Consider the following 22,231-nt stretch of genomic DNA (forward strand, 5'->3'; position numbering starts at 1 on the left):
TGATCTATAAAATGTTTCCGGTATATTCTGAACATTTTGTTTGATAATTTCCCTAAAAAAATGTATTTTCTTAAGGGTGGTGGGGGTACGTGGGGCAGGTGCAGAGGGCAACGCAGATATAGGTTTTCAAACGGTACTCGGGCAGGATGCACAGTGATTACATTCGATGACAACAGTGACTTGAAAATAAATAGATGCATCTTAAGAGAGTCACCAGAATTATGGGATTATATAAAACATGGGGCAATGTGAGGCTTTTGGAAAGAACAAAGAAAGAAAAGGCAGTTTGAAGTTGCTCACAAAATTCGAGTAATATTGACAGCGTGGGCTTCAATTTCTTTCAACGTAAATTGATTCCGGATTCAGCTCAAGTATATTCCGTTGTCCAGAAATAATGACATCATCAAGCATGCTAAGCAACCAATTACAACAATGGATTATCACAGACAGTAAAACAGGAAGTTAAAAGATAAATAATCTTTCACTTTGCAAGAGAGAGTGAAATTAATTAATGTCATTAATGTGGGATTAAGTGAGAAATGAAATTCATTTCCATATTTCAAAAAGATTTAATATTTTCAAAATGTCAAATGTTGTCAAAATAGAGAATTTGTACAAACAGAAATATATAATGAGTTTTGCAGAGCTCGAGAAGATATTGATCAAAATTTATATACTTATTATGCTCCTTGGAATTAACTGCCCAGCTACATATCATTCAGCAAGGCATAATGTTTCTAACCATTTTCTTATTTACAGCAAGTCAAACAGCTTGAAGGTGGAGCTTCAAAACATTTCAACTAATTTACAAAGAGGTCCTTTGTGAGGACTTCAAAAATGTGTCATGTTGAGGATTAGAGAATGTCAGACAATGTCCAAAAATCTGCATTTAACACTGCATGTGGAATTTTACAATCACTGAATCTACAAAATAAAAATAAATGCACTTTTTGGGCCTGGTTCCAATAACTGTACACAGCAGTTCAAGGATGGTGTAAACCAAGATGTATGAAAGGAGAAATAAATTCAGCAATCCGACTGCACAAATCATTGAAAGGCAGGGTTGAACCATTAAAATGTCCAATGGGATGTTGGTGCTCATTAGAAGCAGCATGAAGTACAAAGAGGAGGTTATCTGGCTGCAGCACCCATTTATCAGAATTATGCCAATGAATAAATTGTTGAATGGTGGAGATAATATTGATTTTTATTGAATGAGTACCAGAAGCTAGTGTATGACCAGATTCAGATATTTATAGTATGAAGTATCCAGTTGATAGATAAAGACAGACTTTTGCTTCTGGATAGTGAATCCATAATAAGAAGATGTAATATTGATTTTTAATTCATTTTAGAGAAATGAGCCTCAGTCACAAGACCAGCATGTTTAAAGGCATTTTACCCTTTACTTGAAGAACTGTGTTGGACACAGAGGATAGGTGTTAGAGAAAGTTCAACTGTTATAGGCTGTAGGAAGGTTGAGAGAGAAAAGCCCTGTGACCAAAGTAGAAAAGAATAACATTTGCGGATAATTTAGGGCAGTGCCATTGCTTAGTCACTGGGGAAAACTGACTTCAAACAAGGTGCTGCAGAGAGGTGGCATGTGGTGCAGTGGTTAGCACTTGGACTGCAGCACTGAGGACCTGGGTTCAAATCCCGGCCCTGGGACACAGTCCATGTACACATTCTCCCCATGTCTCCTTGGGTTTCACCCCCACAACGCAAAGATGTGCAGGTTAGGTGGATTGGCCACACTAAATTGCCTCTTAATTGGAAAAAAAATAATTGGGAACTCTAAATTTTTTTAAAAACAAGGTGCTGCAAAAAAGAACAGCACTAATGAGCGACATAAAAAAGACTGGCATGTGTCATTAATGTCCATAACAATCCCAGAACTATTTGGTATTTTTGGCATCGAAGTGTAATGCTGGATGTGGTCCACTGTGATCAGGGTAGGGATGGCTCCACCACTTGGGTGCACAAACATGTGTCCCGATGCATTACTGAAACAAAGATCAGTGTTGTTGCAAGAGGAAGAACCCAGTTGGGAAAGAGCAAAGTTGTCGCTGAGAACACGAGATTCAACCTCGGTTCAGAGGTGGAAATTGCTATCAGTAATAGAGTTTATATGAAGGGAAGTTTTACTGAGCTCAGAAGGGCATTGATAGCAGATGGGAAAAAACAATCTGTATTAAGGTGCAGGTTAAAATTATGAATATAAGGAGTCACTCATTAGAGGTTGGGAATTGATAGCTCATGGATTATTTTTGAGTCAGCAATAAGAGAATTATACAGAGGCAGAGAGCATCTCCATGAATTTGTTGTCCTTCTGTTGCACAGTGACTGAGGGTCATCAAGTAAGTTATTACCTGTGGAAGAAAAATGGAAATAACATTGATTTGAAGTACGTGCAAATAGTTTTGGTAAAATGCATAACTTTTGAGAAATAACTGCATTTCCTATTGCTTATGTGTTGCAAGAATCTATGTTTATGCAAAGATTAAGTGGATTGCTGGTGTGTAATATTGCATAAAGCTGGCAAATACAGTTGAAAACACAATGTGACATGGGCTGCTTGAAATTGGAAGCAATTAGCATTATATCTTCCGCCATGCACACTTCCAGTTCATGCCTGAAGGATGCTAAATTCAATGTTATTTTAATGAATGTGTATAAAATAATTTTTCTCCATTGGTGTTGTTCAGCTGTGGATTGATCGGCATTGTAGTGTCTTGACAGCACAAGACAGAATCTAACAATTTAATTTAGTAGTAATAACAGGACATCTGGAAAGTCGAAATGCAATCCATCAGGGTCAGCATGATTTTATGAAGGGTAAATCATGTTTGACTAATTTACGAGAGCTCTTCAGAGCTGTAACAAGCCAAGTGGATAATGGACATCCTGTTGATGTCGTATATCTGGACGTCCCGGAGGCACTTGATAAGGTGCTGCCCAAAAGGTTTACACAAACGGTAAGATCACATGGAATTAGGGGTAATTTATTAACTTGGAAGAAAGACTGGGTGACCAAATTTGCAGATGGCACTAAAATAGGCAGGATAGTTAGTTGCAATGAAGAAATAAGAAATTTACAAATGGAGATAGATAGTTACATGAGTGGGACAAAATTTGGCAGATGGAGTTTAAAGTGGATCAGTGTGAGGTTATCCATTTTGGTCAGAAAATTAGAAAGGCAACTCATCATCTAAATGGAGATGAGATGAGCCATGATTGTATTGAATGGTGGAGTGGCTTGAGGGGCTGACTTGCCTACTTTTGTACCTAGTTCTTATTTTCTTAAGTTCTAATAGGCCAAAAAACAGAAACATTTTACAACAGGTTTTGCAGAGGTCAATTAGGAGCATTAACATTGAATTTTACACTCTCTGCATCTAATTCGCATGTAAGTTTGTTGGGAAATGGAAGTGCCTATATTTCATTTATTATATTTTAAATATGACAAGTGACATGTGAAATTTTCTGTCCACGAACCTCATCAGTTCACTGTAAACTGACCGATCCTGCAGTTGTAAGTCCTGTTAAAACAAGAAGATATTTGCTTTTAGTGAGTAGAAAGAGAGCAAGATAAAAGAGAACTACGGTGCAATATAGAATAATTTGTAAGTGAAAGATTTAAAGCAAAGCACAAACTTATGTCCTAACCATGTAAGTAGGGCTTTCATCAGGTGGTTTTGTAGTTTCCTCCTGTACAAATGTATTTGAAAAACAAAAATATAATCAGGCACCGAAGACATCCATGTTATTATTTCAGAGCTTAAAACAATTAGCATGCCATATATCCTGCATAAAAGTCAGACCAACCTACTAAATTACCATATCAAATTTCAGGATGAATGTTCATTTTTAACGCGTGATGGAAGAACACGGGCACTGAATATCCAATTTACATACAACCGATTATCATCCCTATGGCAAAATTGAAAGTTCATCAAAACACTCCAGTCCGCCAGTCGCGTTTTCCTGCATGACGTGCCCTCATCGGCAGCAGGATCCTCTGTTCTGCCAGCCGGCCAATGGGATTTCCCATTGTGGTCACCCCATGTTGTCAGGACACCCGCGAGGGTGGGTGTGCTGTAGGTGGAGCGGAGGATGACACCGATGAAGAATTCCTCCATCTTTCACCCTAAAGATTTTTAATTTGTCTTAAAAACCAGCTGATCTTATAATGGAGTAAGGCAAAGAAGACCGGAAAAGGATGAGTGCAGAAATGGCATGGAAATGTTTGGAGAGGTGTGGTCGGGTGGCTTTTCCCCCGACACTCAGGTGTGTAAGAGTGTGCGTGAACTGGCACTGAAGCCTGTGCTGCCAAAGCTGGGATGTCTGAATGTTTGACCTCAATGCATTGGAAGATGAAGTGTGCCATTCTAATATGCCGGGCAAGCTGGTTCTTGGTGGGGAGGGGGCAAGCTGGAATGATGGTTCAGGTAGAGAGATCACTGATTATATATTCTATTCTTTGCTTTCAGGAGAAGAGAGTCCATAATGTGGCATAGTGCAGAAGACCAGGAGGTGGGGGTAACCAATCTGCATGTGCTGATCCACTGGAATTAGAATCCCACTGCAGAGCTCACTCTATGGCCATGTTGAGGCAGGGGGCTTGGATGAAGGTACGACTGTACTGTACAGATACAAATTCTGTGGAGAGTGCCAAAATAATGGGGTCCTGTCATCTGCAATGAAGGTCGCGAAAAATATAAAAAAGGATAACAAAAGCTTCTATAAGTACATAAAACAGAAGACAGTCGCTAAACTAAATGTTGGTTCATTGGAGGATTAAAACAGAGTTAATAGTGGGGAACACAGAAATGGTGGAGATGCTAAATCAATATTTTGCTTCAGTTTTCACTGTGGAGGACCCAAGTACCATCCCCATAGGAACAAGTAATTCAGAGGTAATAGAAAGGGTGGAACTTGGAACAATCAACATCAATCGGGAAACAGTACTCAACATTGGGATTGAAGGCAGACAAGTCCCTTGGACCCAACGACCTACATGCTAGGGTATTAAGGGATGTGGCAGCAGAGATCAATTGGTTAAAATATTATAAAATTCTCTGGACATGGGAAAGGTTCCAATGGATTGGGAAAAATCCAAATAAAATCAAAAAGGGAGGAAGGTCGAGTATAGGAAATTACAGATAAGTGAGTTTAACATTTGTTATCGGGAAATTGTCAGAATCCATCGTTAAGGAAGTAATGTCTGGACATTTGGAAAGTAAAAATGCAATCCATCAAAGTCAGCATGGTTTTTTGAAGAGTAAATCATGTTTGATTAATTTTCTAGAGTTCTTTGAAGATGTAACAGGCCAAGTGAAAATAATGGAGATCCTGTAGATGTATATCTGGACTTCCAGAAGGCGTTTGATAAGGTGCCACACAGAAGGTTAATACACAAGGTTAGATCACATGGGGTTAGGGGGTAATTCATTAGTTTGGATAGAAGACTGGCTGACGGACAGAAGACAGAGAGTTGGGATGAATGTGTCTTTTTCTGGATGGCAGGATGGGTGCCATAGAGTGTGGTCCTTGAGCCGCAACTATTTATATATTAACGACTTGGAAACAGGGATAGAAGATGTTCAAGTGTTTTTTTTAAAGAATTTACAGTGCAGAAGGAGGCCATTCGGTCTATTGACTCTGCACCGGCCCTTGGAAAGAGCACCCTACCAAGCCTACACCACCACCATTTCCCCGTAACCCCACCCAACCACTTTGGACACTATGGACAATATAGCATGGCCAATCCACCTTACCTGCACATCTTTGGACTGTGGGAGGAAACTGGAGCACCCGGAGGAAACCCACACAGACACGAGGAGAATGTGCAGACTCCGCACAATGACCCAAGCTGGGAATCTAACCTGGAGCTGTGCTAACCACTATGTTACAGTGCCGCCCGGTGGTGGGTGGCTGAAATGTGACAGATGAGTTTAACGTTGATAAGTTTGAGGTCACCCATTTTGGTTGAAAAATGAAAAGGCAACTTATTATCGAAATTGGCAGAGAGTCTGGGGTGCTCAGGTGCAGAGGGATTTGCATGTCCTCGAGCATGGGTCACAGAAAGCTAGCACGCAGGTCAGCAGGAAATAAAGAAAGTAATTGGAATGTTGGCATTTACAGCTAAAGGAATAGAGAATAAAGGTAAGGAAGTGTTGTTTCAACCGTATAAGGCATTGGTGAGACTGCACCTTGAGTATTGTGCACAGTTTTGGTCCTCTTATTTGAAGAAAGATGTAGTGGTATTGGACGCAGTTCAGAGGAGGTTTACTAGACTGATTCTAGATATTAAGGGTTTGTTTTATGAAGAGATATTGAGCAGTTTAGTCATATACTCTCTAGAGTTTATTAGAATTAGGGGAGATAAAATTGAGGTATTTAAGATGATGAAGTAGATGTGGAGTGGATGCTTCCTCTTTGATGCATTCTATAAAGAGAGGCCACAGTCTCAGGATAAAGTATAACAAATTTAAAACAGAAATGAGGAGAAACTACTTCTGCCAAAGGATCGTGAATTTGTGGCATTCGCTACTGCGAATTGTGGTGGATGCTGGGATAATGAATAACTATGAGATTATACAAAAATGTAGGAGCAATAGGGTGGTCGTGATGGGAGATTTTAACTTCCCCAACATTGAATGGAACTCATGTAGTGTTGGAGGCGTAGATGGAGCAGAATTTGTAAGGAGCATCCAGGAGAGTTTTTTTTAGAGCAGTATGTAAATAGTCCAACTCGGGAAGGGGCCATGCTGGACCTGGTATTGGGGAATGATCCTGGCCAGGTGGTTGAAGTTTCAGTCGGTGATTACTTTGGGAATAGTGATCACAATTCCATATGTTTTAGAATACTTAAGGCAAAGACGAGAGTGGTCCGAAAGGAAGAGTGCTAAATTGGGGAAAGGCCAAGTATAACAAAATTCGGCAGGAGCTAGGGAATGTGGATTGGGAGCAGCTGTTTAAGGGTAAATCCACATTTGAAATGTGGGAATTTTTTAAGGAAAGGTTGATTAGAGTGCAGGACCGACATGTCCCTGTGAAAATGAGAGATAGAAATGGCAAGATTAGGGAACTATGGATGAAGGGTGAAATTGTGAGAATAGCCAAGATGAAAAAGGAAGCATACATAAGATTGAGGTGACTCAATACTGTACTGATGAAGCTTTGGTGGAATGTCGGGAAAGTAGGACAAATCTCAAACGTGCATTAAGTGGGCTAAAAGGGGTCATGAAATATCTTTGGCTAACAGGGTTAAGGAAAATCCTGAAGCCTTTTATTCGTATTTCAGGAGCAATGATTGACCCACTCAAAGACAAAAGAGGGAATTTATGCATGGTGTCAGAGGAAATGGGTGAGATTCTTAATGAGTACTTTGCATCGGTATTCACCAAGGAGAGGGACATGGCGGATGTTGAGGCTAGGGATGGATGTTTAAATACTCTAGGTCAAGTCAGCATAAGGAAGGGGGAAGTTTTGGGTATTCTAAAAGGTATTAAGGTGGACAAGTCCCCAGGTCAAGGTGGTATCTATCCCAGGTTATTGAGGGAAGCAAGGGATAAAATAGCTGGGGCCTTAACAGATATTGCAGAATCCTTGAGCATGGGTGAGGTCAAGGAGGACTGGAGAATTGCTAATGTTGTCCCTTTGTTTAAGAAGGGTAGCAGGGATAATCCAGTGAATTATAGACCTGTGAGCTTCACGTCAGTGGTAGGCAAACTGTTGGAGAAGATACGAAGGGATAGGATCTATTCACATTTGGAAGAAAATAGACTTATCAGTGATAGGCAGCATGGTTTTGTGCAGGGAAGGCGTTTTATAAAGTTTCCCATGGCAGGTTGATGGAAAAAGTAAAGTCATATGGGGTTCAGGGTGTACTAGCTAGATGGATAAAGAACTGGCTGGGCAACAGGAGACAGAGTAGTGGTGGAAGGGAGTGTCTCAAAATGGAAAAAGGTGACTAGTGGAGTTCAACAAGGATCGGTGCTCCGACCACTGTGGTTTGTGATATACATAAATGATCTGGACGAAGGTATAGGTGGTCTGCTTAGCAAGTTTGCAGATGATACTAAGATTGGTGGAGTTGCAGATAGCGAAGAGGACTGTCAGAGATTACAGCAAAATATAGATAGATTGGAGAGTTGGGCAGAGAAATGGCAGATGGAGTTCAATCCAGGCAAATGCGAGGTGATGCATTTTGGAAGATCAAATTCAAGAGCGGACTATATGGTCAATGGAAGAGTCCTGGGGAAAATTGATGTACAGAAAGATCTGGGAGTTCAGGGGCGGTATTCTCCCATCGGGAGACATACAGCCGAAGCAGGAGTGAAACCCGGAGTGTTTCACTCCGGCGTCGGAGGCCGCTCCTCGCCCACTATTCTCCCCCCCCCCCCCCCCCCCCCCCCCCCCGGGGGCCTAGGAGCGGCGGCGCGTGAATTCCGCGCGCCGGGCCTTGATGCTTGCGTCAAAGCGGCGCGCTGGGAATGACACGGCCGGCGGCGCCAAAGCGACGTCAGCAGCGCATGCACAGGTTGGCTGGTTCCAACCCGCGCATGCACGGTTGCCATCTTCCCCTCTGCTGCCCCGCAAGACATGGCGGCTTGATCTTGCGGGGCGGCAGATTGAAAAGAGTGCGTCTTTTAGAGACGCCGGCCCGACAATCGGTGGGCACCGAACGCGGGCCAGACATCTGCTGAGCACGCCCGTGGTGCTCGATCATTCCTCTGCCCCCCACAGGCCCCACACTCACCGGTCGCGTGCTGTTCACGCCGGCAGCGACCAGGTGTGGTTGGCGCCGGTGTGAACCGGTCGGGTTCGGCAGGCCGCTCGGCCCATCCGGGCCAGAGAATCACCGGTCGCTGTGAGAAACGGCGAGCTGCGATTCTCCGTGCGGTTTGTCGCAAAATGATTCGCCTGGCCCTCCCGCGATTCTCCCCACCGGCGTGGGGTGCGGAGAATCGCGCCCCAGGTGCATTGTGCCCTGAAGGTGGCAACGCAGGTCAATAGAGTGGTCAAGAAGGCATACAGCATGCCTGCCTTCATTGGATGTGGTATTTAGTACAATAGTCTGCAGGTCATGTTACAGTTGTATAGGACTTTGATTAGGCCACGTTTGGAATACTGCGTGCAGTTCTGGTCGCCACATTACCAGAAGGATGTGGATGCTTTAGAGAGAGTGCAGAGAAGGTTCACCAGGATGTTGCCTGGTATGGAGGGTGCTAGCTATAAAGAAACGTTGAGTAAATTAGGATTGTTTTCATTGGAAAGACGGAGGTTGAGGGGGGATCTGATTGAGGTCTACAAAATTATGAGAGGTATGGACAGGGCGGATACCAACAAGCTTTTTCCAAGAGTGGGGGTGTCAATTACAAGGGGTCATGATTTCAAGGTGAGATGGGGCAAGTTTAAGGGAGATGTACGTGGAAAGTTTTTTACGCAGAGGGTGGTGGGTGCCTGGAATGCCTTGCCAGCAGAGGTAGTAGAGGTGGGCACGATAGCATCGTTTAAGATGCATCTAGACAGGTATATGAATGGGCAGGGAACAGAGGAGAGTAGATCCTTGGAAAATAGGTGACAGGTTTAGATATAGGATCTGGATCGGCGCAGGCTGGGAGGGCCGAAGGGCCTGTTCCTGTGCTGTAACTTTCTTTGTTCTTTGTTCTATAAGGAGGAGCTAGACAGATTTTAAAATGGTAATGGGTAAAGGGCTGCGGAGAATTGGCAGGATGGGGAGATGAGGCCATGATTAGATCGGCCATGACCATGTTGAATGGTGGAGCAGGCACGAGAGGCTAAATTGCCTGCTCCTGCTCCTAGTTCTTATGCTCTAAAAAATAACTATTCTGTCTAATTCCACCTTCCAACTCTTCGTCTGTAGCCCTGTAGGTAACAGCACCTCAAGCACAAATTTGATGTTCTTGATGAAAAAGGGGATTTCTTGATTAATAAAGGGTCCAGGGATTATGGGGATAAAGCAGGAGAATGGAGACGAGGAACATATCAGCCATGATCAAATGATGGAGCAGACCCGATGGGCTGGATGGCCTAATTCTGCTCCCATAACTTATGGTCTTATCAAGAAAATCCATTGAACCTCCAATGCAAGTGACAACAGGCTGCAGATCTCCATTGTCTCATCAACTTGTCCAGCATGCGCAGTGACAATGCAAATACTGAATTTACTGATACGTGGACAAAACACTGAACAAGCTGCCTTTCAGTGAGGGCAAAGCACATGCAACTAGGTCTTTTCCCTCACCAGTTTAACTGAAACTGGTGTGGAAAATAACTTCAAAGCTGTCTTTCCCGATCGCATCATAGAATAGGACATGGTCTTGCATACATGTCTGGTTGTGAAAGTCCTTCCTCAGTTACTGATGTCATTGAATTATTACTCAGATATAGATGGTTCAGAGTGCACATGGTGATGAAACAAGCATCTGGAGGGAAGAGTCCAACCGGGATCTGTTCTCACCTCAACCCTTTTCAATTCCTATATAACTGATCTGCCTTCCTTCAACCCTGTCTGGAAAGTTTATCTATGCTGGCAAATTCTGTTGTGCCTCTCAGGCGTGGACATTTTCTAGACCACAGCTAACAGCAGAGGCCCTGTGGCAGCCGGATTGGAGTCAACACACCAACAATAAAAAATACTTCCTCATCACAGATCCCAAAGCCCACCCACCTGACTTCAACCTACCATGCCAACAATGGTGCATTCCTCAACAGTTGAGTATATTATCCCCATCAAGATCAAATACACAAGGAAGTGTACATTGCATCTAAGGACCAACTGTGCTGCAATCCTCAAACAAATCTAGCAGAGAAGATCAAGTCCTCAAATACAGCTGGGCAGGCTTAAAATGCTACAGAAATCAAAAGGAAACCTGGCAGAACCGTGAACTAAGACAGCAGCAAACTCCTAAATACACTGAAAGTGCCTGTGTACCAGTGATCTTTGAACATACACTTGGATGCAAATGATAAAAATGTGCTGCTCATCTGCCTGTTTAGCCCATGTGAAGAACAAAAATATTCAACCAATAATTCTTATTAAAATACCCCAAATTTTTGGTCCATGACTATCAATAATTACAGTCACCAGTTTTCTAAGTTTAAACACATTACTGTTTATTTATAACTAGAAAAAGTATTAAATATGTAGTGAATACAGCTACTTTACATCAAGCTAATACCCAACTCCCCCTTCAACTGACCCAACCATTACCCAAACACACAGGACAGAGAAAAGCAGAGGAGTGAAAAGGGGTAAAATAATAAGGATTAAGGTCAAAAGATAAGAGTCCTTTGACAGTCCTTCAATGCACTTTTTTCATAGTATGAGCATGTTTATAAGTTCATAAGATATGGGAGCAGAATTAGACCATTCGGCCCAATTGGACTGCTCCACCATTCTATCATGGCTGACATGGTCCTCATCTACTACCTACAATGTTACAGATCAAGAGCTGGATTGCGAAATCAACCAGAACATTTCCTCCCAAGAACGCATGATCTAGGAGCGGGAGTAGACAATTTAGCCTCCCGAGCCTAACGTCTTCCATGTGATCATGGATGATCCCATCCTGGCCTCAACTCCACCATCCTGCCCGTTCTCCAGAACTCTTCAACCCATTACCAATTAAAAATCTGTCGGGAAGCACAGTGGCACAATGGTGAGCACTGGGACTGTGGTGCTGAGGACCCAGCCCTGGGTCACTGTCCATGTGGAGTTTGCACATTTTCCCCGTGTCTGCGTGGGTTACACCCCGACAACCCAAAGATGTGCTGGTTAGATGGATTGACCACACAAAATTGCCCTTTAATTGGAAAAAAATAATTGGGTCTTCCACATGTATTAAAAAAAAATTGTTTTCAAAATCTGTCACACTGCTCGGGCGGGATACTCCGACACCCCAACTGGAGAATCGCCGGGGGGGGGGGGGGGGGGGGAGGGGCGGCGTGAATCCCGCCACCGCCGGCCTCCGAATTCTCCAACCCCCCAAAAGCCGCCGAGGCGTAAATCGTGCTGCCCACCTCGGAGAATGGCGGGGACCAGCGTGACGCAATGGACCCCGGAGCTGCCCGAATTCTCCCGGCCGGATGGGCCAAAGTCCCGCCGATGTGACCACGGGTCACGCTGGCGTAAATCGAACCATCTTATATAATGCCCGAGGAGGCCCCCTGTGTACCAGCCCCGCTCGTCGTACCAGGACCTCACGGACCAGGCATGCAGGAGGAGACTCTCGCAGACATCGGTGCACCCATGCAGTGACTGACGCCCTATACGCCATCTCACATCCCCGGCATGTTCGAGGGACGCGACCCCCCCCCCCCCCTCCGAGCTGAGGGGCTGGTTACTGGGCTACAGGGGTTACCCGTTGCGGTCATAGCTGATGACACCTATACGGAGGCCACAGAGTGATGCGGAGAACAGCTACAACAATGCCCATACAGCGACCAGGGGTGTGATAGAGAGGTGCTTTGGGCTGCTAAAAATGCATTTCAGGTGTCTGCACCCCTCTGGAGGGGCCCCTCCAGTACCCGCTAGATAGGGTCGGCCGCATTATTGAGGTGTGGTGTGTCCTGCACAACATAGCCCAGCAGAGTGCCGCAGGCAGAGGAGGAGGAAGTGGAGGAGCAGCAGGACAATGCGCAGTCCCCCTGAATGAGGAGGATGGTGGCAATGGTCAGGACAGACGGGCTGTAGGTGTGAAATTGATTTTAATAACAAACTATCCATACACGTGCCCTAGCCCCTATAACTCGTCTGTGCCAACTCCCATGCCAACTTACTCAGTGTCTAATTGTTTGGCCTTATGGGCCCTTTGACTACGTCTAGGTGGTTCCCCAGACGGTACAGCAGAACTTGAAGTGGACTCCTGTGATTCCTGCCCTATGACACGGGATCCATTTTGCGGCCATTTCCTGGGGTGGCCCGGCCTAGATGGGCCAGGCTCCGACTCGGGCGACTGGGATGGTGAGCTGCCAGCCTGTCCTGCCCTTTGTCCACCAGATGCACCTGGGATGGAAGGGGACAGAGTCTGAGGTGTCGCGGTGTTTCGGGGCCTCCCCTACTGGGGACCCAGAACGGGCCCCAGCACCTCCTCCTCTCTCGGGGTGCCCAATGGCTCCCGAGCCTCTACATGGGTCAGGGATGCGAACGGACCGACCATCCGACACCCCCCCCCCCTCCCCCCCCCCCCCCAATATCTGGCGCTGCAAATCCTGGAGGCCTGTCCTGGTATTGCCAAGGGTCTGCAAGTTTGCAGACATGCAGCTCAGGAAGTTGGTCATCCCTGTCTGTGACACCGACCAGCACCCGGGCAATGGCGCCGATGCTCCCAGCAATGGCCTGTTGAGACTGTCCACTGCCTGCTGAGACTGGGCCACTGCCTGCAGAGACTGGGCCATGGCCTGCTGAGACTGGGCCACGGCCTGCTGAGACTGGGCCACTGTCTGCAGAGACTGGGCCATGGCCTGCTGAGACTGGGCCACGGCATTAAGCGCCTCTGCGATCTGCCGCTGGCTCTGGCTGATGGCTTCCTGTGAGAGGGCAGCCATGTCCTGGGCCACAGACACCGCCTGCACAGAACGCCCCAGACGTTGCATACTGCTCCCAATGTCTGACACCGTCGCACCCATTGCCTCCACCGCAGACGTCATCCAGGTTTCGGCCTGGGTGGCACGCATGACCAGCACCACTCACAGCTCCTGGACGCAGGTGCACTCCTCCACCTGCGTCTGCAGCCGCTGCAAGCTGGCCGTCACCCCCTTCGATTGTCCCTGGGTCCATAACTGCATCAGGGCTGTGGGTGGGGGTGGTAACTCCAGGAACCCGGGACCCGTCTGGGCGGCAGATGTTTGCCGGGGCCGGCCAACCCGGGGTCCTGGGTAGGGCTGTCCTGGGTAGGGCTATCCTGGGTAGGGCTGTCCTGCGTAGGGCTGTCCTGGATAGGGCTTTCCTGGGTAGGGCTGTCCTGCGTAGGGCTGTCCTGGGTAGGGCTGTCCTGGATAGGGCTTTCCTGGGTAGGGGTGTCCTGGGTAGCGGGGTCCTGGGTAGGGCTGTCCTGCGTAGGGCTGTCCTGCGTAGGGCTGTCCTGGATAGGGCTTTCCTGGGTAGGGGCGTCCTGGCTCAGCTGCGACGGGGCCATGTGGCTGCCCCCCTCGTCACTGGGTGTCGCAAAGGGCAACAGTGTAAAGCAGAGATATACACGCAGGTCAGCGGTTGTGTGTATATTGGCAGAGGTGTGCAGCACATTAGGGTTAGGGTTTGTTGCACCTGGGGGTGTGCCGCACATCGGGGGGGGGGGGGGGGGTACTCACCCGGCTGCCCTGACATAGTCATTCACCTTCTTGTGGCACTGGGCACCTGTGCTTGGTGTTACAGCCACAGGGCTGACGGCCTCTGCCACCTCCCTCCACAGGCGCCAGCTGAGGTGTGGGTCAACCCTGCAGGCGTGTCCAGGGTACAGGGCCTCCCTCCTCCTTTGCTGTACTGCGTCCAGGAGTGCCTTGATGTCGCGCTCCTGGAACCTCGGTGCTGCGCGGCGGGCGGCCATTTTGTTGGGTCTCCGGGGGGGATGTGGCTCCATGTGTCCGCGGCGGGTGACACGCCGCTACTAACCCATTCTGGGCCAGAGAATTTGCGCCGTTTGGGGGTACCCGATGCTGGAGTGATCCGCATTGTTTTTGGTGCCGGGTTCCGGCGATCGCGCCGATAACAGGAGAATCCCGCGCCTCCTTAAATGTACTCCATGTCCCTGTATCTACCGCGCTCTGGGATAGCTAATTCCACAGATTCACCACCCTTTGGGAGATGAGGGGCGCGATTCTCCCAGACAGGGAGAAATCGTAAGGCTGGCATCAAAACTGGGCGGGTTTGACGCCAGCCTCCCCCTCCTCGACCGGGAACCGATTCTGCTCCCCGGTCGGGGCTAGCATGCTGCGGCCGTGAACTCCGGCATCGTGGGCTTAACGAATTTCGTTAAGCCCACTTGCCAGAGTTTGCGCCGGCTGACGCATCACATGACGTCAGCCGCGCATGCGCGGATTGGAAGACTCCAACCCGCGCATGCGCGGATGATGTCATCGCGCATTTGCGCAAAACCCGCGCATGCGCGGGCCGGGATGCCCCTCAGCCGCCCCGCAAATTGATACAGCGGGGCGGCGGAAGGACAAAGAGTGCGCGGGAATTGGACCCGCTGCCCATGGCACCCTTGGCACGGCCGTGGTACTGCCGTGCCAATCGGTGCCATGGTTGCCAAGATCGGGACTTTACGGCCGTTTTTACGAACGGCCAGACCAGGTGTGTTTGCCGTTCGTAAAAACGGCCGTAAAGGGCTTGGAATTCGGCCCATCGGCCAGCTGAGAATCGCTGCTGGCCGTAAAAAAAACGGCGGCAGCGATTCGTGTCGGGAGGTGGGCGTGGGGGGGGGGGGGGGGAGAATAGCGGGAGGGCGTCGGACTAGCGTGGCCGTAAAAATTTACGACCCCCGCTATTCTCCGCACCGTCGTGAGTGCGGAGAATTGCGCCCGTAGTTTTTCCTCAAATCTGTGTTGAATTTGCTACCTGTTATTGTAAGATTATGACCTCCTGTTTTAGAGTGCCCCACAAGAGGAAGTATCAGCTCCACGTTTACTTTATTCATACCTTTTAGCTTCTTGTACACCTCAATTAGATCTAATTCTTCTAAACTCTGTAGAGTATAGGCCTAAACTGTTCAATCTCTCTTATACGACAAACTTCTCTGGAATCGATCTAGTGAACCTCCTCGGAACTGCCTCCAATGCCTCGATATCTTTCCTGAAATAAAAGGACCAAAACTGTGCACAATACTCCAGGTGCGGTCTTACCAATGCCTTGTATAATTGCAGCAACACTTCTTTACCTTTATACTCTATTCCTTTTGCTATAAAAACTTCAACATTCCATTTGCTTCCCTTACCTGCTGCACCCTGCGTGCTCATTTTCTCTGACTCAGGCATGAGGACACCCAGATCCCTCTGCATCAGAGCACCCGGAAGTATCTCCCCATTTAGATAATAAGTTTCCTTTCCATTTTCTCAACTAAAATGCATGACCTCACACTTATCCACATTAAACTCCATGTGCCACATTTTCACGCACTCCCCTAATCTATCTATATCCATTTGTAAGGTTCTTATTTATTCATTGCAACTTACTGTCCCACCTATTTTTGTGTCAGCTGCAAATTTGGCTATAGATCCTTCTATCCCTGTATCCAAGTCATTAATATAGATTGTCAGTAGCTGGGGCCCAAGACTGAACCCTGTGGTACGCCACTAGTTACATCTTGCCAAGCAGAAGAAGACCCATTCATCTCAACTCTCTGTCTTCTTTCCATCAGCCAGTCTTCTGTCCAAGTTAATAAATTACCTCTAATCCCATGTGATCTCACCCTGTGAATTAACCTTCTGTGCAGCACTGTATCAAACGTCTTCCGGAAGCCCAGATATACTACATCTACAGGATCCCCATTAACCACTTTCTTTGTTACATCCTCGAAGAACTCAAGCAAATTAATCAAACATGATTTGCCTTTCATAAAACATTGCTGACTCTGATGGATAACACTTTGGCGTTCCAAATGTCCTGATATTACGTCCTTGATAATTGATTCGAACAATTTTCCAACAACAGATGTTAAATTAACTGGTCTATAATTTCCCACATTCTGCCCCCCTCCCTTTTTGAATAAGGGCATTACATTAGCATTTTTCCAACCTCCTGGAACCTTTCCCGTGTCCATGGAATTTTGGAATATCATAACGAATGGATCCACTATCTCTGCTGTCACTTCCTTTGACACCCTAGGATGTAGGCCATCAGGCCCTGGGGACTTGTCTGTCCTCAATCCCAAGCGTTTATTGAGTACTGTTTTCCTATTGATACAGATTGTCCCAAGTTCCATCCTTTCTATTACCTCTAAATTGCCCATTCCAGTAGAAATGGTACTCGTGTCCTCCATCGTGGAAACTGAGGCACGGATTGATTTAGCACCTTCACCATTTCTGTGTTCCCCACTATTAACTCACAAGTTTCATCTTCTTAGGGACCAACATTCACCATAGCGACTCTCTTCCCTTTTATGTACATGTGGAAGTTTTGCTATCCTTTTTGACATTCTGTGCTAGTTTTCTTTGTAATTTACTTTAGCTTTTTAAAATTACTTTTTTTAGTGTCCCATTGTTTATGTTTGAAAGTTTCCCCATCTTCCAGTCTGCCATTGGCCTTTGCAATGTGATTTAACTTAGTTTTAGTCTTGATAATGTCTTGACCTCCTTGTTTAGCCATGGATGTTTTTACCCCTCTTCCCATCTTTGTTCCTCACTGGGATATATTTTATTTGATTGGAATTGAGCATCCTTAAACAACTGCCACTGCTCATCAGTTGTCCTGCCTTTTAGCCTCCCTGCCCAGTCTATACGGGCCAAATCTGACCTTAAGCCTATGTAATTTCCTTTGTTTAATTCCAGAACACTAGAATGGGACTCCACTTTCTCGCCCCCAAATTGAATCTTGAATTCTACCATATTATGGTCACTGCTCCCTAGTGGATCCTAACTATGAGGTCATTAATTAATCCCTCCTCATTATAAAATGCCAAATCTAGAGTAGCCTCCTCCCTGGTTGGTTCCCCAACATACTGTTCAAGGAAACAGTCTCTAATGCATTCAATGAACTCTGCCTCCAGGTTACCCTTGCCAATTTGATTCCTCCAGTCTATGTGCATATTAAAATCACCCATTATTATTGCCGTACCTTTCTTGCAAGCTCCCAGTATTTCCTGGTTTATACTGTACCCCACTGTAGAACTACTGTTTTGGGACCAATAGATTATTCCTACCAAGGACTTCTTCCCTTTGTTATTTCTTATTTCTACCCAGACTGATTCGGCATCTTGATCTCTAGTGTTTATGTCATTTCTCATTACTCACTGATCCCTTTCCTCACCAGCAGGGCTGTGCCACCTCCTTGTCCTTTCATCCTATCTTTATCCTTGAATATACACAATTCCCAGACCTGGTCTCCCTGTAACCACTTTTCAATGATCCACACCAAGTCATAACCTTGTTTCTATTTGCACTGTTAGTTCATTACGTTTGTTGCAAATGCTTCTTGCATTTAGATACAAAGTTTTAAAAATTTGTTTTTTACTGTGAGATTTCCCTACTTATCCATAATTCCTTGTTGCATAAAGACCTGGGTCGGGAGAATCGCCGGGGGCGGGGGGGGGGGGGGGGGGGGGGGGGGGGGGGGTGGCGTGAATCCCGCCTCCATCGGCTGCCGAATTCTCTTGCACCGGGGTTTTGGCAGAGGTGGGAATCACATTGTGCCGGTTGGAGGCCGCGAGCAGCAGTCCCCCCTCCCCCCGGCGATTCTCCGGCCTACGATGGGCCAAGTGGCCGCCCGTTTTCAGCCGGTCCCACAGGCATAAATTACAGTAGGTACTTACCGGTGGGACCTGGCAGCACGGGGTCCTTTGGGGGGGGGGGAGGTGCCCCACAGTGGCCTGGCCCGTGATCGGGGCCCACTGATCCGCGGGCGGGCCTGTGCCGTGGGGGCCCTCTATTCCTCTGCGTCGGCTGAGGTGGTCCTCCGCGATGGCCAACGTGGCAATGAACCCCCCGTGCATGCGCACACTTACCTTCCCACGTTGCTTTCTAGATCACTCGCTGCAGATTACCAGTTACAGGGACAGAAGAAAGAAAACAAACCAAAAGGGAAAAATCACCTCCTCCCACTCTGCTCCAAATTACCACACTGCTCCAAATTATCAAGTTTCAAATCTCACAAGGGCTATCTCACTCAGACTGTCTGTGACTTTACGTGCACAAAGTTCAAAGTTGTTGGTTTGCAACCTATAAATGATCTTTCTTGAAGTTAACAATATCTTAGTACAATTATTTCCAGGAGAAGCTCCTGGCTTCGTATCCACTGGTTCTGCAGAGAGGGTCATCAGAATTTGGTTTCTGCTTGCATCAGCCTTTTCTACAGAGAGAATTGGTCCCCACAATTTCCTTTGGCGAGAATTAGCTGGTTATTTCTGGAGAAAACAGATGTCAAAAAAACAGCTTTTCTCCCTGAGCTGTTAAACACAAAACTGAAAGCTCTTTAGGTCCCAAACTATTTCAGTGGGAACAGGACCTGTTACCAGGCAGAACTTCACCGTTTAGGCTCATTCATAGGTTACAAGCTGCGCCAATCAATCTGGGCCATCACTGATGTCAGTCTAAAACTGCATAGCCTTCTGGATCTACCTCTTTGAATGAAAGATACAGGCTGCATTGCAAAAAGTTACGTGTCCAGTAAACATCCATGGATCAAAAATGTAAATGCAGATATAAAAGGGGAAATAATTGAATAAACATGTCTACAATACCTTCCTCAGACTCCTTGCAATCATGGGTGAAGCTCTGCCAAATCATTCCCAAAAGTAAGTCTACTGCTTCCACTGGGAATTCCTGAACCACTCTGACAACTACTGATGATACTAAATCACACTGCAATTGTACTTTATACAATGGAATAGGGATACAACCTCCATCTGTCCCATTCACTAATATCACAGCTTTCATTGAGCTCTCTGGGGAGAAAGCTGAATGCTCCTCCAGTACAAGAGTTTGAATACCACCTGCGTCCCTTAAATTAGTTATGATTTTGGCTATATCAACTGAGGAAAATGGGGTGACCTTCCCCTTAGACACACACCCTGCTTATCGCTCATCCACTTAACACTACAGTCTGCCCTGTAGTGTTCTCCACTACTGTTCCCTTTTCAGAATCCTCCTTCTGAACACCCACAAGTCCCATGGATTTCCCTCACAACTTCCAACACACTGAACGAACATGTCTTGCCTTGTTACAATGGTAACACCTAGGCTTTCGAGTCATATCTTCACCTTCAGTACCTTCATTCCTGGTCAGAGTAGGACATCTTGGAGCCTTCCCAGCTATCCATTCTTTACGTTGGCTACATGCCTTCCTTTCATTACCCCCTTTCTTGCTTTGGGCAGCACGGTCGCATAGTGGTTAGCATAAATGCTTCGCAGCTCCAGGGTCCAAGGTTTGAATCCTGGCTTGGGTCACTGTCTGTGTGGAGTCTGCACGTTCTCCCCGTGTGTGCATGGGTTTCCTCCGGGTGCTCCAGTTTCCTCCCACAGTCCAAAGATGTGCAGGTTAGGTGGATTGGCCAGGCTAAAATTGCCCTTGGGGTCCAAATTGCCCTTAGTGTTAGGTGGGTTTACTGGGTTATGGGGATAGGGTGGAGGTATGGGCTTGGGTAGGGTGCTCTTTCCAAGAGCCGGTGTAGACTCGATGGGCTGAATGTTCTCCTTCTAAGTGTACTTTACCTGAATGCTCGTAGTATTAGGAATAAAGTAAATGAGTTGATGGCACAAATCATCGTAAATGACTATGATTTAGTGGCCAGTACTGAAACATAGTTAAAGGATGGTCACGACTGGGAGTTAAATATCCGAGGGTATCAAACTATTCGGAAGGACAGAGTGGATGGTAAGGGAGGTGGTGTTGCTCTGTTATTTAAGGATGACATCCGGGCAATAGTAAGGGATAACATCAGTGCTATGGAGGATAAGGTTGAATCCATTTGGGTGGAAATCAGGAATAGTAAGGCGCAAAAGTCACTGATAGGATTAGTCTATCGGCCACCAAATAGTAACATTATGGTGGGGCAGGCAATAAACAAAGAAATAACTGATGCATGTAGAAATGGTACAGCAGTTATCATGGGGGATTTTAATCTACATGTCGATTGGTTTAACCAGGTCGGTCAAGGCAACCTTGAGGAGGAGTTTATAGAATATATCCGCGATAGTTTCCTAGAACAGTATGTAATGGAACCTACGAGGGAACAAGCGGTCCTAGATCTTGTCCTGTGTAATGAGACAGGATTGATTCATGATCTCATAGTGAGGGATCCTCTCGGAAGGAGCGATCACAATATGGTGGAATTTAAAATACAGATGGAGGGTGAGAAAGTAAAATCAAATACTAGTGTTTTGTGTTTAAACAAAGGAGATTACAAGGGGATGAGAGAAGAACTAGCTAAGGTAGACTGGGAGCAAAGACTTTATGGTGGAACAGTTGAGGAACAGTGGAGAACCTTCCAAGCGGTTTTTCAGCAAAGGTTTATACCAACAAAAAGGAAGGACGGTAGAAAGAGGGAAAATCGACCGTGGATATCTAAGGAAATAAGGGAGAGTATCAAATTGAAGGAAAAAGCATATAAAGTGGCAAAGATTGCTGGGAGATTAGAGGACTGGGAAATCTTTAGGGGGCAACAGAAAGCTACTAAAAAACCTATAAAGAAGAGTAAGATAGAGTATGAGAGTAAACTTGCTCAGAATATAAAAACAGACAGTAAAAGTTTTTACAAATATATAAGACAAAAAAGAGTGGCTAAGGTAAATATTGGTCTTTTAGAGGATGAGAAGGGAGTTTTAATAATGGGAAATGAGGAAATGACTGAGGAACTGAACAGGTTTTTTGGGTCGGTCTTCACAGTGGAAGACACAAATAACATGCCAGCGACTGATAGAAATGAGGCTATGACAGGTGAGGACCTTGAGAGGATTGTTATCACTAAGGAGGTAGTGATGGGCAAGCTAATGGGGCTAAAGGTAGACAAGTCTCCTGGCCCTGATGGAATGCATCCCAGAGTGCTAAAGGGAGATGGCTAGGGAAATTGCAGATGCACTAGTGATAATTTACCGAAATTCACTAGACTCTGGGGTGGTCCCGGTGGATTGGAAATTAGCAAACGTGACACCACTGTTTAAAAAAGGAGGTAGGCAGAAAGCAGGAAATTATAGGCTAGTGAGATAAACTTCGGTAGTAGGGAAGATGCTGGAATCTATCATCAAGGAAGAAATAGCGAGGTATCTGGATAGAAATTGTCCCATTGGGCAGACGCAGCATGGGTTCATAAAGGGCAGGTCATGCCAAACTAATTTAGTGGAATTTTTTGAGGACATTACCAGTGCAGTAGATAACGGGGAGCCGATGGATGTGGTATATCTGGATTTCCAGAAAGCCTTTGACAAGGTGCCACACAAAAGGTTGCTGCATAAGATAAAGATGCATGGCATTAAGGGTAAAGTAGCAGCATGGATAGAGGATTGGTTAATTCATAGAAAGCAAAGAGTGGGGATTAATGGGTGTTTTTCTGGT

At 46.2% G+C, this 22,231-nt stretch overlaps 1 protein-coding gene across 6 annotated transcripts in view; it reads right to left on the bottom strand.

Moving 5' to 3' along the window:
- Positions 1 to 549: 549 nt before the first annotated feature.
- LOC119974525 (carcinoembryonic antigen-related cell adhesion molecule 5-like) overlaps positions 550 to 22,231 on the bottom strand; it is a 112,794-nt gene continuing 91,112 nt past the window's right edge. For all 6 annotated transcript variants that reach the window (XM_038813476.1, XM_038813472.1, XM_038813471.1 and 3 more), the window contains 3 exons: positions 3,667 to 3,708; positions 3,496 to 3,539; positions 550 to 2,369 (listed from right to left, as the gene is read on the bottom strand). In XM_038813476.1, coding sequence (XP_038669404.1) covers positions 2,366 to 2,369; positions 3,496 to 3,539; positions 3,667 to 3,708 — 90 coding nt within the window. In that variant the 3' untranslated portion in view covers positions 550 to 2,365. The remainder of the gene's footprint in view (positions 2,370 to 3,495; positions 3,540 to 3,666; positions 3,709 to 22,231) is intronic.

The sequence above is a fragment of the Scyliorhinus canicula genome, chromosome 12, assembly GCF_902713615.1.
Source record: "Scyliorhinus canicula chromosome 12, sScyCan1.1, whole genome shotgun sequence".
In the NCBI taxonomy this organism is placed as follows: domain Eukaryota; kingdom Metazoa; phylum Chordata; class Chondrichthyes; order Carcharhiniformes; family Scyliorhinidae; genus Scyliorhinus; species Scyliorhinus canicula.